The following is a 13,280-nucleotide window of genomic DNA, read 5'->3' on the forward strand; positions in this document are numbered from 1 at the left end:
ATAAAGAGGAAGGAATTGGTTTTATGGTTGCTGTTAAAAGTGGTATTGTTACTGTGTTTCTCCATTTAAGCGCTTGCGTTACTCTATTTGACTATGCAGGGCTCTTTTTGTAGAAAAAGCCCAGCAGGAACTCATTAGCATATTGGGCCACACCCCTGACAGCACAGCTCATTAGCACATTAGGCTGCACCCCCATGTTACCAGAAGTGTGCTCATCCAGCCACACCCGCCTTTTGCTTGTTATTCTGTTTACCTTGTTTGTTGTCAAAACCCAGGGCCTTTTTTTGTAGCAGGAACTCCTTTGCATGTTAGGCCACACACCCCTAATGTAGCCAATCCTAATGAGTTTCTGCTGTTGGGTGTGGCCTATTATACTAATGAGTACCTGCTGGGCGTGGCCAACTTGGGAGCCAGCCGGAATGCCGTTCCTGTGCGTTCCTGCCCAAAAATAGCCCTGCTATCCTCAACAGTGTCAAAGGTGCTGGCGTGGAGCTGTGGCTTAGGGGTAGAACATCTAGAAGAAGAAGAGATTGGATTTATACCCCGCCCTTCACTCGGAGTCTCAGAGCTGCTTACAAGCACCTTTCCCTTCCCCTCCCCACAACAGATGCCCTGTGAGGTAGGTGGGGCTGAGAGAGCTCTTTCAGGAACTGTCCTTGAGAGAACAGCTCTGACAGAACTATGGCTCGCCCAAGGTCATCCAGCAGCTGCAGGTGGAGGCGTGGGGAATCAAACCTGGTTCACCCAGATTAGAGTCCACACACTTAATCACTACACCAAACTGGCTCTCTAGGTCTCAAGTTCAATCCCCGGCATCTGCCGTTAAAAGGATTGGGTGATGTGAAAGACCTCTGCCTGAGATCTCCCACCCCAGCTGGAGGTTGGCACCCCCAGCTCTGCTTGATAGCTGGCTTGTGAGCATGTTGTCTATGGATAAGAACGTAAGAAGAGCCCTTCTGGATCTAGTCCTGCATCCTGTCTCACACCATGGCCAACTAGTTCCTCCAGAGGGCCAACAACAGGGCCTAGAGGCCGAGGCCTTCCCCTGATGTTGCCTCCTGGCTCTGGGATGCAGAGGATGAATGCCGCTGAATGTGGAGGTTCCCTTCAGTCACCACGGAGGAAGTATATGTCCATAACATATTGGAAAGCAGCTTTCCCAGTCACCGAAGGGCACCTACATAGATGCAACTTCCTCTGCACACAGATGCCATGCTGATGAGTCAGTGATCACATAGAAGCAGAGGGTACACCCAAAAGACTTGTACCCATTTGCTTTTCAGGGGCATTGACCAATGGAGGAGAAGGAAGACTAGGAGGAGGAGATTAGATTTATACCACGCCCTTCACTATCCAAAGGATATCCAAAGCGGCTTACAATCTCCTTTCCCTTCCCCTCCCGTGACACCCCGTGAGGTAGGTGGGGCTGAGAGAGCTCTTTTCAGAACGGCCCTTGAGAGAACTGTGATTGACCCAAGGTCACACCAGCAGAATGTGGAGGTTCCCTTCAGTCAGCATGGAGGAAGTATATGTCCATAGCGTCACGGAAAGCAGCTTTCCCAGTCACCGGAAGGGCACCTACATAGATGCAACTTCCTCTGCACACAGATGCCATGCTGATGAGTCAGTGATCACATAGAAGCAGAGGGTACACCCAGAAGACTTGTACCCATTTCCCTTTCAGGGGCATTGACCAATGGAGGAGGAGAAGGAAGAGGAGGAGGAGGAGATTAGATTTATACCATGCCCTTCACTATCCAAAGGAGTCTCAAAGCAGCTTACAATCTCCTTTCCTTTCCCTTCCCCTCTTATGTCGGTTGGCCAGTTTGGGTAGGAAAATTCCTGGCGATTCTGGGGGTGCAAGCTGGGGAGGGTGAGGAGGGGGCTCACTGCCACAGAGTCCGCCCTCCAAAGCAGCCATTTCCTCTAGGGGAACCGGTCTCTGTAGTCTGGAGATCATCTGTAAATCTGGGACAAGTCCAGACCCCACCTGGAGGTTGGCAGTCCTACTCTAATTCCTGGGACTTTGTTCCCAAACACCTACATAGGGCCACATTCCTGTCTTCCACCACATCCATCCTCAATAGGGTTGCCAGTCTCCAGGTGGAGCCTGGAGATCTCCTGCTATATGATTCCATGTGTCTTTCTGCCCATATGTCCTTCTTTCCTCTGACTCCATCGGCCCGAGTGTCTCCTGCTCTCTGAAGTGACTCAGTCTCTCGTCTCCTTATGTAGGTTGGCCAGTCTGGGTTGGAAAATTCCTGGCGATTCTGGGGGTGCAACCTGGGGAGGGTGAGCTTTGGGGAAGGAGGGCGCTCACTGCCACAGAGTCCACCCTCCGAAGCAGCCATTTCCTCTGGGGGAACCGGTCTTTGTAGGCTGGAGATCATCTGTAATTCTGGGACAAGTCCAGACCCCACCTGGAGGTTGGCAACCCTACTCTGATTCCTGGGACTTTGTTCCCAAACACCTACATAGTGCCACATTCCTGTCTTCCACCACATCCATCCTCAATTGGGTTGCCAGCCTCCAGGTGGAGCCTGGAGATCTCCTGCTATTACAGTTGTAATCAGGGCTCTTTTTGTAGATGGCTGCTTTGAAGGGTGGGCTCCATGGTATTCTACCCGGCTGAAGACCCTCCCTAAACCCCACCTTCTCCATGCTCCTCCCCCCAAAGCTCCAGATATTTCCCAATCCGGAGCTGGCAACCCTGACCCTCAAAACCCAGCATTGCTATTCATGTCCCACTTAACGTCCCACAACATCATTTATCGCGGCAACGATCAACCTCCTCAGATGTTTGTCTGCACACAGTCACTGAACATGTGTAGGAGATAATGAAAGGTGTGGGCGGAACTTAACCCAAAATGAATTCAATTAAGAACCAAAAGGTTAAGGAAATGAGAATATAAGAACCCAGTAGTTGTGTGTCTAAAACCGAAGCATAAATATGATCAAATATACAAAAAGATATACATGTATTTATTACAAATTCAATAAAAACAAATATAGGCCCAAGTAATAGCCTCAATTCAGGATAGAATCGAATCCCAAAGGTAATGTAATGTCTGGAGCCATTCTGTAAGAACATTATTTGACCACTGAGGAAGACCAATTGGCTGAAAAGCGTTTGGTCAGGGTCAATAATGGTCTGTCTTTGGGATTAATGTATAATTCAATTCTGAACTGAGGCTATTACTTGGGCCTTGTAATAAATACATGTATATTTTCATATACTTGATGATATTTATGCTTCAGTTTTCGACACACAACTACTGGGTTCTTATATTCTAATTTCTTTAACCTTTCAGTTCTTAATTGAATTCATTTTGTAATGAATACATGTATTTGCAATACATTTACAAATTTAATAAATACATGTATATTTTCATATACTTGATTATATTTATGCTTCAATTTTCGACACACAACTATCGGGCCCTTATATTCTCATTTTCTTAACCTTTGGGGGCTTAATTCACGTACAGGAGATCAGAAATGGCCACACGCGAAGATGCCTCATACCAAATCAGACCATCAGGATCAGTATTGCCCATTCAGACTGGCTGCTGCTTCCCAGGCAGACCCTTAGCCACGGGACGGGGGGGGGGCATTTGAGGCGACAGCCCCTCCTGAATGTCCCCTGCCCCCTCCTGACCAATGTTCCCTCTAAGCTGTGGAGTCTTCTCAGCAAAAATTCTACTTGGTGAGCTACTGGCATTAAAGTTGTGAGCGAGCGATTTGGCTGCTGCATAAATTAGTTTGCTCTGGAGCCCTCCCTTCCTGAGCTAGGACAAAAATGTGTGAGCCGGAGGCTTAAAAAACTGTGAGCTAGCTCACACTAACTCAGCTTAGAGGGAACACTGCTCCTGACTGCCTGCCCTGCTGGTCCCAGGAGGAGGAGGAGGAAGAAGGCTGGGGAGAGGAGAGGGCCACCTTCCTCCCCTGCCGCCCTCACAGTGGCCAGTGCAGGAGCAGGGCCGGGAGGGTGAGAAAGCAGAGCCGGGAGGGGGAGGGGAGGGGGAGGGAGTTTCCTCTTTACCAAAGAACTGGCGTTGAGATAAGGGACAGCCGTGGGCAGTGGTGGTGGTGGGGCGAGGGGAGAGAAGGGAGGCTGAGGAGGAGGCTGAGGGGAGATGGGGGATTTGAGTCCAGGCGCCCGTGGGAAAGGTGGGCAACCCTGCCCCTGGCGAGCAGTGAGCCACGTGCCTGGGAAGAGCATGGGGTTCGCGGGGGCCTGGAGTGCAAAAACGGTCGCCGCAGATCCTTGCCTCTGCTGATAGCTTTCATCTCCGAGGGCAGTTAAAGAGACAGCTGCAAGGGGCCCTTCCCCACCTCCCACAGCAGCTCCCACGCCTCCCTTCCCCACGGCAGCTTCTGCTGTTACAATGTATGGGAGTGTCCAAATGGGCATTTGGGAAATGTGGATTCTTTCTCTTTTTGGCAGCACTGACCCAGCTCTCTGCCAGCATTTAGTAGAAAGCAGAGCAAACCCAACTCTCCAGTAAGATAAGGCCAGCTCCTGCTGGCTCCCTCCGCTCCTTCCCCCTTGAGGTTGCCAGGCCCCTACCTTCTGCCGGCAGGGGGACGGAGCTTCCCTTCCTGGATCTTCTGGCGTGTGCACGTGGTGCGCCACGATGACGTCGCCTGGAAGTGATGTCATCATGCTCGGCACATCGCCAGGGGGATGCTCTTGCTTTGGGCCAAAAAACTATGCAGAATTTTGGGGTAGGAGCTTTCAAGAGCCAGAATTGACTCTCTGACGAAGGGCGCTTGGACTACCAAAAGATTATATTCCAAAATTCTTGTTGGTCTCTAGATTGCTGCTGGATTTGAACCTAGCACATGGAGCCAAAGCTTTACACTGAGCCCCTATGTGCACACAATTCATTTATGTTCTCGGCATCTTGCACAAAGGTATAATATCTAGGTATCTGTAACTGCACCTGCTACCATTCATGAATCCCGTATTAATCTTGCCTGTCCTCCCCCTCTGTTGGCTCCTTTGGACTATAATTTTCTTGCAGCAGGTATCTGTCCTTTTTTAGCTTAGATTATGCTATGTAGTAGTGTAGACGTCAATGTGTCCAATAGCAGTATGACTACTAATCGCTTAGTTTTTAAGGACCAGCAGGGATAAGCTATGCATTGAAGAAGGGGCTTCATCTATTGGCAGCGAGACGAAAAGCAGCAAGTGCGAGATTGGTGGCGAACAGGAAGAGAGGATGTCATGGTTAGGGAGCAATAGCACTCCGCAAGATTTCTAAATAACTAAATGAGGAAAGAAGGGCAAAGAGTAGGAAGCAACACTGAGAAAAGCGGAATTTATCCCGGATGACTCACTTGGAAAACACTTAAGGAACGCCAAAAATAGCATCTAATGATCCTTTCTTCTGAATGGTGAATGATTAATTTCTAGTTGCATACCAATTATGTTGTCTTTTCACTGGAAGGAAATATACAGTAAACCCAGGGAGCCTGACTATCAGTGGAGTGTGAGAGGGATCTTGGATTAACGGCTTCCAAAAGAGAGGAAGCAATCTGTACGTCTTGTTTGGCATCTCTTGCTTTCCTTTGACTGCCACATGTGCCGATGACTCAACAGGACCTTTTCAAGCCGCAAATTATGCTTGTGTCGTATTGCCTCGTGTAGTCTGGAGGACTACTGTATTGGGGTAGATACTGATGGATGTATATGCTGTCAAGTGGCAACCAACTTACAGCTACCCCAGCAAGAGGCCTTCAAGGCAAGTGGGAAGCAGAGGTGGTTGACCATGGCTTTCCTCTAAAGAGCCTTCCTTGGAGGTCTCCCATCCATGTACCCAACCCTGCTTAGATTCCAAGATCTGACGATATTGGGCTAGGCCATGTCACCTTCTCTTTAGTTCCCTTTAGTCACCATGCCTGGTAGCCACTGATAGACGGATCCTTCATAACTAGCCCTGTATGCCAAACTTAATAGATGTTGTTTGCAACACGTGCTGGAGGCAGCCTACCTCCAGACTTGACCATTGGTCTTCAACCAATGGTTTGAAGACCACTAGACGGTTCTAAAAAAATCTCATATTTGGTGCAATGCATAGCTGTGCAGAAGAGAACATTTGACTGGAACATGAACTGACTGAGTTGCATCAGTGCTGCAGAGAGAAGGAGAAAGACCAATAGGCAGAAAGAGAGGAAGATAGGAGGTGAAGCAAGGAGAAAAAGGAAAGAGAGAGGTGACTTGTTTGAGGTGGATAAAGTAAACATAAAAACCGTGCATAAGTAAAAAAAATAAACCAATTAAGTGGTTCCCATAAAGTTGGGTCTTGAGAAACCAGAAGACCTCTGGACCTTTCTTAAAAACAAAAATGGTAAGATGTGTAGCTAACTAAAAGAGAGAATATTTGTCATATTTCTTCCACTACCACCACTGGTAAATCCACAATTCAAAAACGCCATCCATATCAGCTAAAGTTACCTTAGAGTCTCTCCGGAAGATCCTCTCCTCTTCCACAAGTTGATCAAACTACTGGAACGGCTCGTGGCGGAAGACGACTTTCCATCCCCAACGTGCATCCGGACCACGGTGGAGGTGGTAAACGCGCTGCGTACATTCCTCTCCGGTTTGGCCAGGATGATGTACACCTTTGGAACAAACATGCAGCCGAGAGCCACGGTGGCACTCAGGCTTACCGAAAAACACATCGTGATGATCTTATAGTTGCTCCCGAAATAAATCGGCACAAAGGCCAGCCAGATTATACACGTGGTGTACATCGTGAAGGCAATGTACTTGGCCTCATTGAAGTTTGCGGGGACGTTCCTGGTCTTGAACGCGTAGAAAGTGCAACTCAAGATGAGTAAGCCATTATATCCGAGGGGAGTCACGACCCCCAAGTTGGTGGTGTTGCAAATCAGGTACACCTCTCGGATGCTCGGGTAATCGTGCTTGATATTCGGCGGCTCCATGATGAAGAGGGCCACTATAATGCCCAACTGCACGCAGATTAAGATAAACGCAATGACCAGCTGGGCGCAGGCGCTCATAAAGCGGGGTTTCTTGGTGCAGATCTTCTTCTTACTCCCGGCCAGGATCCTCGCAATGCGGTTGGTTTTGGTCACTAGGGCAGAGTAACTCATCGCCGGGGAGAGACCAATGCCTATTCTTTGAAGATAACAGTAGATCTGCTGGGGTTTGGCGATGAGACAGAAAGTACACAGGTAACCCAAAAAGATGCCCGCTAAGATGATATAGCAGAGCTCCCGGCTTGAGGACTTGACCACTGGTGTATCACGGTACATGATGAAGATGGCGGTGACAAACATGGTAGCCAGGAGACCCAAGCAGGCAAAAACAACTGCGGCGATGGGTTCTGGATCTCCCCATCGGAGGAATTGGACCGGGATTAAATCACAACCTGGGATAAACAGAGAAACAGAAATAGGTTGGTTTGTGATCATCAGTAGCAGCAAATAAGGAGATGGCACCTGCTGCCCAGGGCTTGTGGTTCAAGCCAGTTTGGTGTAGTGGTTAGGAGCGTGGACTCTAATCTGGGAGAACCGGGTTTGATATACGCACTGTGCCACCGCTCCCCTAGTGAATTCTGAAATTCACTACCCGTGAAATGTGGATGACTGCTTTTTGTTTACATAGGTATGGGGAAAGGGTTTGGACACATTCATGGAGGATATGTCTACTGGCCTGATTAGCTGACGGGAGCCTCTATAGACAGAGGAAGAATACTGTTGGTTGACATTAAGACAAAGAGTATACTCTTTGTGAAAGGATAGTTACGGAAGAAAGCAAGACTCTACAAAGCAAGAGAGACAGTTTGGTGTAGTGGTTAGAAGAGCGGATTCTAATCTGGGAGAACCAGATTTGATTCCCCACTCCTCCACATGCAGCTGCTGGTGTGACCTTGGGTCAGTCCTGAGCTCTTTCAGAGCTGTTCTCTCAAGGGCAGTTGTCTCAAGAGGGCTCTCTCAGCCCCACCTACCTCACAGGGTGTCTGTTGTGGGGAGGGGAAGGGATTGTAAGCCACTCTGAGATTCCTTCGGGTAGTGAAGGGCGGGGTATAAATCCAATCTCCTCTCTTCCTATCATTCCAGATTTCTGACTGAGTCACATGACAACTCTGAGTAATTTAGGGTGGTCAACTCCGGCCTGAAAAATTCCTGGAGATTTGGAGGCAGCATCTGTAGTGGGAGGGATCCGGGAAGGGATTCTTAGGGTTGCCAGCTCTGGGTTGGCAAATTCCCGGAGATCTGGGAGCAGAGCCTGGAGAGGGTAGAGTTTCGGGAGGGAGCCACAGACTCCACCTTCCAAAGCAGCCATTTTCTCCAGGGCAACTGACCTCTGAAGTGTGGACATCAGTTGTAATTCCGGGAGAGCTCCCGGTTCTACCCGGAGGACAGCAAACCTCAGCCACCTGGTAAGAGGCATACAGCTAACTGGGATTTCCACGTGGCGAATGCGACACCTGAATTATTTGCAAAATTCCAAACCTTTTGTAAATTTCCTAGGCATCCTTCCTCTGCAGCAAGATCCATGCCAGTTGGCTTTCCCTGCAGTTCATGAGAAGGCCCACCAAGAGGGAGGGGTTAAAGGCCCAAGAAGCCACACAGTCCTCCTGCCTGGTTTTGCTCTCGTGCACAATGCCTATTTGGCCAGTGGGTTAGATCTCAGAGTTACAGCTACAGCTAGTAATCTTACCTACGATCCATAACTGGACACTTCAATCCTTTGCCTGACTGGAAATCATTACAAAGAGAGCCAGTTCGGTGTAGTGGTTAGGAGTGCAGACTCTAATCTGGTTTAATTCCCCACTCTTCCACGTGCAGCTGCTGGTGCGACCTTGGGTCAGTCACAAGTTCTTTCAGAGCTGTTCTCTCAGGAGCAGTTCTCGAAAGAGCTCTCTCAGCCCCACCTACCTCACAAGGCATCTGTTGTGGGGAGGGGAAGGGAAAGGAGATTGTAAGCTGCTCTGAGACTCCTTAGGGCAGTGAAGGGCAGGGCATAAATCCAATATCTTCTTCTTCTTGCAATGAGAGAGCCCTTGCTATGTATTTCAGCTTTGTGAATCGGTAAAGTAAGAGAGTCTGGATTCCTAGAGAGACTTTTCTCTCCCTAAGTTCCTTTCATCCCTTTCTCAACACACCTCTCTTTGCTTTGCCGCGGAGTAGGAGTAATGAACGAGAACTAAATCTCGCTGAGTTCACAGGGGCCTACTTCACTTTTCTCACTGTTTGCACGCCCCTTCCTACAGTCTCGATCAGCCAACTGCCACCCATTCTTTTTTCCTTCCCCAGGTCAAACGATTTGGCCATTAGCCAAGCATTAAGCTCATTGCAAAAAACCATAGACCGTCACCTCTGCTCTCACACTCCATTTGATTGCACTTCTGGATAATTTATCACTGTACACCCACCATCATTTTCCTTTTCGAAAGCTGACGCATACTTCCCCAATCAGCCTTGCCACAATAGTTATGATCACACCGTCCATTAATTACCTACCCCTCTCCCTGCTCCGGAGCCTCACGGAACGGGTAATCCATCGAGCCATTGGCTTGGTTTGTTCAGGGAAACGCACCCCGCTTTATGTAACTTAAAGGATGTTGGACCAAGTTCCCCTTTGAGCGGCTACACTGGTTTGAGATGCCAGCTCCGTGTTGGGAAATACCTGGAGATTTTGGGGGTCCTGGGATGGGTGGGGTTTGGGGAAGGGAGGGACCTCAGTGGGTTATAATGCCCCAGAGTCCACTGTCCAAAGGAGCCATTTTCTCCAGGGGAACTGATCTCTGTTGTCTGGAAATCAGTCGGAACTCTGGGACATCTCCAGGCCCCGCCAGGAGGGTGGCAGCCACAAATGCAATCACCACCACACACATTATCAAGATTCTTCTCTCATGTCTCTCTATTTCTGCTCGGCTCTGGCAAAAGGAGCTTTGGCTCTCCAAAGCGGATACCCAAGTGGTGGCTGGAGATCTTCAGGTGACAGAGATAAGTTCACCTGGAGAAAATGGCCGCTTTGGAAGTTAAACTCTATGGCATTATGCCCCCAACCCCACCCTTTGTCCTCACTAGGGTCTTTGTCCTCACTAGGGTCCTCCCCCAAATCTCCAGGAGTTTCCCAACCTGGATCTGGCAACCCTAACCCCCCCAACCCTCACGAGTCTCCAGGGAGTGTAGTGTATTGAAACGGCTTACATGAATCGCCGCATTGACTCCCCATGTTAAGCTCGAGCCAGAGGAAGGCTCCTCCGAGCTAACGTGCTATTGGTCGCTCCTCAACAGCGACCAATCAGAACTGCACCTAGTCCCTGCGAGGGAAGAACTCTCATTGGACTTTATCGGCTCAACCTCATTGGTTGTTTATTGTATAGAGGCATGGCTACGTTAGCCCGGGAATGTTTAAAAGGAGCCTTGCTCCCAATGTTAAGTTGTTCTGTTTATGACTTATTTCAAGCACTTGTTTGTACCTTCAATAAAGCTGTTCACTTTTGCTGAAATCACTCTCCGGATCTTTGTTAGCAGCGATCTAACAGGGAGGACGTGGAAATCCTACCTCCAGGGGAACTGATCTCTGTAATCAGGAAATCAGTTCATATTTTGGAAGAACTCAAAATCCTCTCCTGGAGGTTAGCATCCTCAGCCATTTCTTCCACCTGATCCTGTTGTCCTGCTCTATATATTTTTAGACACCCCCACCCCACACACACTTTAGAACATGGTGAGTGGTTAGAGCCTATCTGAGCCCAACCCAGCATTCAAGGTGGCAATAAAGAAGGAATGCCAACCTCCAGGAGGGCTGGAGATCTTCTGGAATTACAACTGATCTCTAGGCTGTTGGAATATAGAAGGTTTTATGAAGAGTGGTTAGAGCCTATCTGAGCCCAACCCAGCATTCAAGGTGGCAATAAAGAAGGAATGCCATCCTCCAGGGGGAGGAGGGCTGGAGATCTTCTGGAATTACAACTGATCTCTAGACTGTTGGAATATAGAAGGTTTTATGAAGAAGATCTGAAGACCAGCCTACAGGGGGACAGCTGAAGGACTGGTAGTTAGCACAGCTAGATTAGGGACTGCCCACAATTTCAAATTATGCCCTTGTTGTCTCCTGATTGGCTCTTCTGGAGACTTCCTGTTGAGCTTCCTGTTGTTCTTTGTTCCTTTTACATCAATTAGACTGGTTAGATTATCTTCTTCTTCTTCTTCTTCTTCTTCTTCTTCTTCTTCCTTTCACAGCAGTTAGACTGGTTACTTGAAGCTTTCTCTCTGTATGTTCCATAACAGCTTGTTCTTCTATAATAAACCTACTTATTTTTCTCTATACAGTCAGTGCTCCACTTCCTTTGCCTATTTAAACTCTGCCAACACGGACTACATCAATTAGTTTTTAAAAAAATCAGTTCTTGAAAACATTTCTTCAACTCTCCTGCAGAAAATAGATGTTTTGGAAGGGGGGACTGCATGGCATTACCAAGGTCCACCCCCTCCAACCCCACTGCCACAGGCTCCACCCTCAAATCTTGGTGACCCTACAATACATAGAATATTCCCCCCCTCCCCAAAATGTTTTCTGCTATATTGAGATTACCAAACCAACAGTTTCTTAAGTAAAGTTCGCTTCAGCCAGATGCTATTTATGCTAATGGGTGGAAACCGGGTGGATTTTTACATTTTGTTCATGCAAATATAATTTTACAGCGCTATATTTTTTTTTTTAAAAAAGTTGAGCAGAAGAAAAGGCAGTCATGCGGCATAGAAGAGCCTGTAAAAATAACTCGGCTGACAGCTCAGAGCTAGGAGACGGCTGAAGCTGACACACTTCACATATGAAATGCGGATGCTAATTGTGGATCGCAAGGACCGCTCACCGGATTTTCTGGGCACGTTTTTCCCAGGTGAACTGGAATGTCTGGAGTGGAAATCCGGGAAGCTGGCGCTGAAAACAAGATCTCTCCTTTGATGTGAACTGGAAAGGCTGGGAGATCAGTGATAAGATGCCTCCTGTGTTTGTTTTTAATAGAAGGAGCAGCTGTGCGTGTCCCTGATTCAGACTGGGGCTGTAGTAGGTGGGATTGGGGTTGCCAGCCTCCAGGAGGGGCCTGGAGATTTCCTGAATCATAGAATGTAGAGTTGAAAGGGATCTTGCAGGTCATCTGGTCCAACTTCCTGCACTCTGCCTGAGCATAGCCGAAAGATAGCCCTACAACATACCCGAAACATGGTCATCCAGCCTCCACTTGAAAATGTGGTCAAATAGTGCAAAATATAACAAGCAAAAGAGTCCCTGTAACAATAGCACATTGTCCATGACAAGGCAATTTTATTTGCACTTTGAGGACTTAAACTGGAAGGTACATATTATTTCCAGTGTATACTACTACTTCTGACATAAGGCCAGATATATTTGTGGCCCCCAAAACAAACCTTTCGGTGTGCCATTCAATTCTATATCGGAACATTCCAATTTTGGTCCTATTTTATTTATTGTTAATTGCCTTAAATGTGTAAAAGGGCTCCGTTGCTTGTTGTATTTGGTACTATTTGACCTCTGAAGAAGAAGGCTCTTGTGAGCTGAAACGCATCAGGTCATACACTGTCCTTTTTTGTATATTTGTAACTTTGAACAGGCTTTATTTGGGCCCCTGCAAGGTTTTCATGTCTTTGTAAGAAACACTCTTTTGTACATTTACTTATGTTTTTTTACTTTTGGCCCTCAATTAGTTTTCTAAACTTCCTTTGGAGGTTTGTTCTTAGTTGGTCTAGATGTTTCCCCCTCTATTTTTGGGGTGTTGAACACATATTGGCCCAATCAATTTGTGGGTAGTCCATAGGGTTGCCAAGTCCTATCTTAACCCCCAGCGGGGGACTTTGGGGGGAGTTCCTGGAGGGGCGGGGCATCCCCAACATGATGACGTCACATTGGGGACATCCCCCCCACCTGCCCGACAGGGGCGCCGGCTCCCTGCAGTTAAAGGGGCCCCTTTAACTACAGTTAGCCGGTGTTTCCGTGTGCCTGATCTCCACGGAGGTCAGGCTTATGGGGAAATGCCAGCTCCCTGAAATTAAAGGGGCCCCTTTAACTGCAGGGAGCCGGCGCCCCTGTCGGGCAGGGGGGGATGTCCCCAATGTGACGTCATACTTACCTTGGCGGTGGGGGAGTCTCGCCCGGCTCTGGGAGCTCTCCAGTGATGCACGCAAGTGTGCGCAAAGCACACATGCGCCACCAGCACATCACAAGAAGTGACACGCTACGTTGCTCACGTTGAGGGCGTGGCCACAATCGTCAG

General features: G+C 48.3%; 1 protein-coding gene across 1 annotated transcript in view; it reads right to left on the bottom strand.

The window, feature by feature from the left end:
• The window catches only part of GRM5 (glutamate receptor, metabotropic 5), a gene marked incomplete at its 5' end in the record, with an annotated part of 96,278 nt that overhangs the window by 37,452 nt on the left and 45,546 nt on the right, over positions 1 to 13,280 (bottom strand). The window contains one exon of the mRNA XM_015414683.1: positions 6,461 to 7,400. Within this exon, the coding sequence (XP_015270169.1) occupies positions 6,461 to 7,400 (940 nt within the window). The remainder of the gene's footprint in view (positions 1 to 6,460; positions 7,401 to 13,280) is intronic.

Source organism: Gekko japonicus, unplaced genomic scaffold, assembly GCF_001447785.1.
Source record: "Gekko japonicus isolate JY-2015 unplaced genomic scaffold, Gekko_japonicus_V1.1 scaffold1112, whole genome shotgun sequence".
Taxonomy (NCBI): domain Eukaryota; kingdom Metazoa; phylum Chordata; class Lepidosauria; order Squamata; family Gekkonidae; genus Gekko; species Gekko japonicus.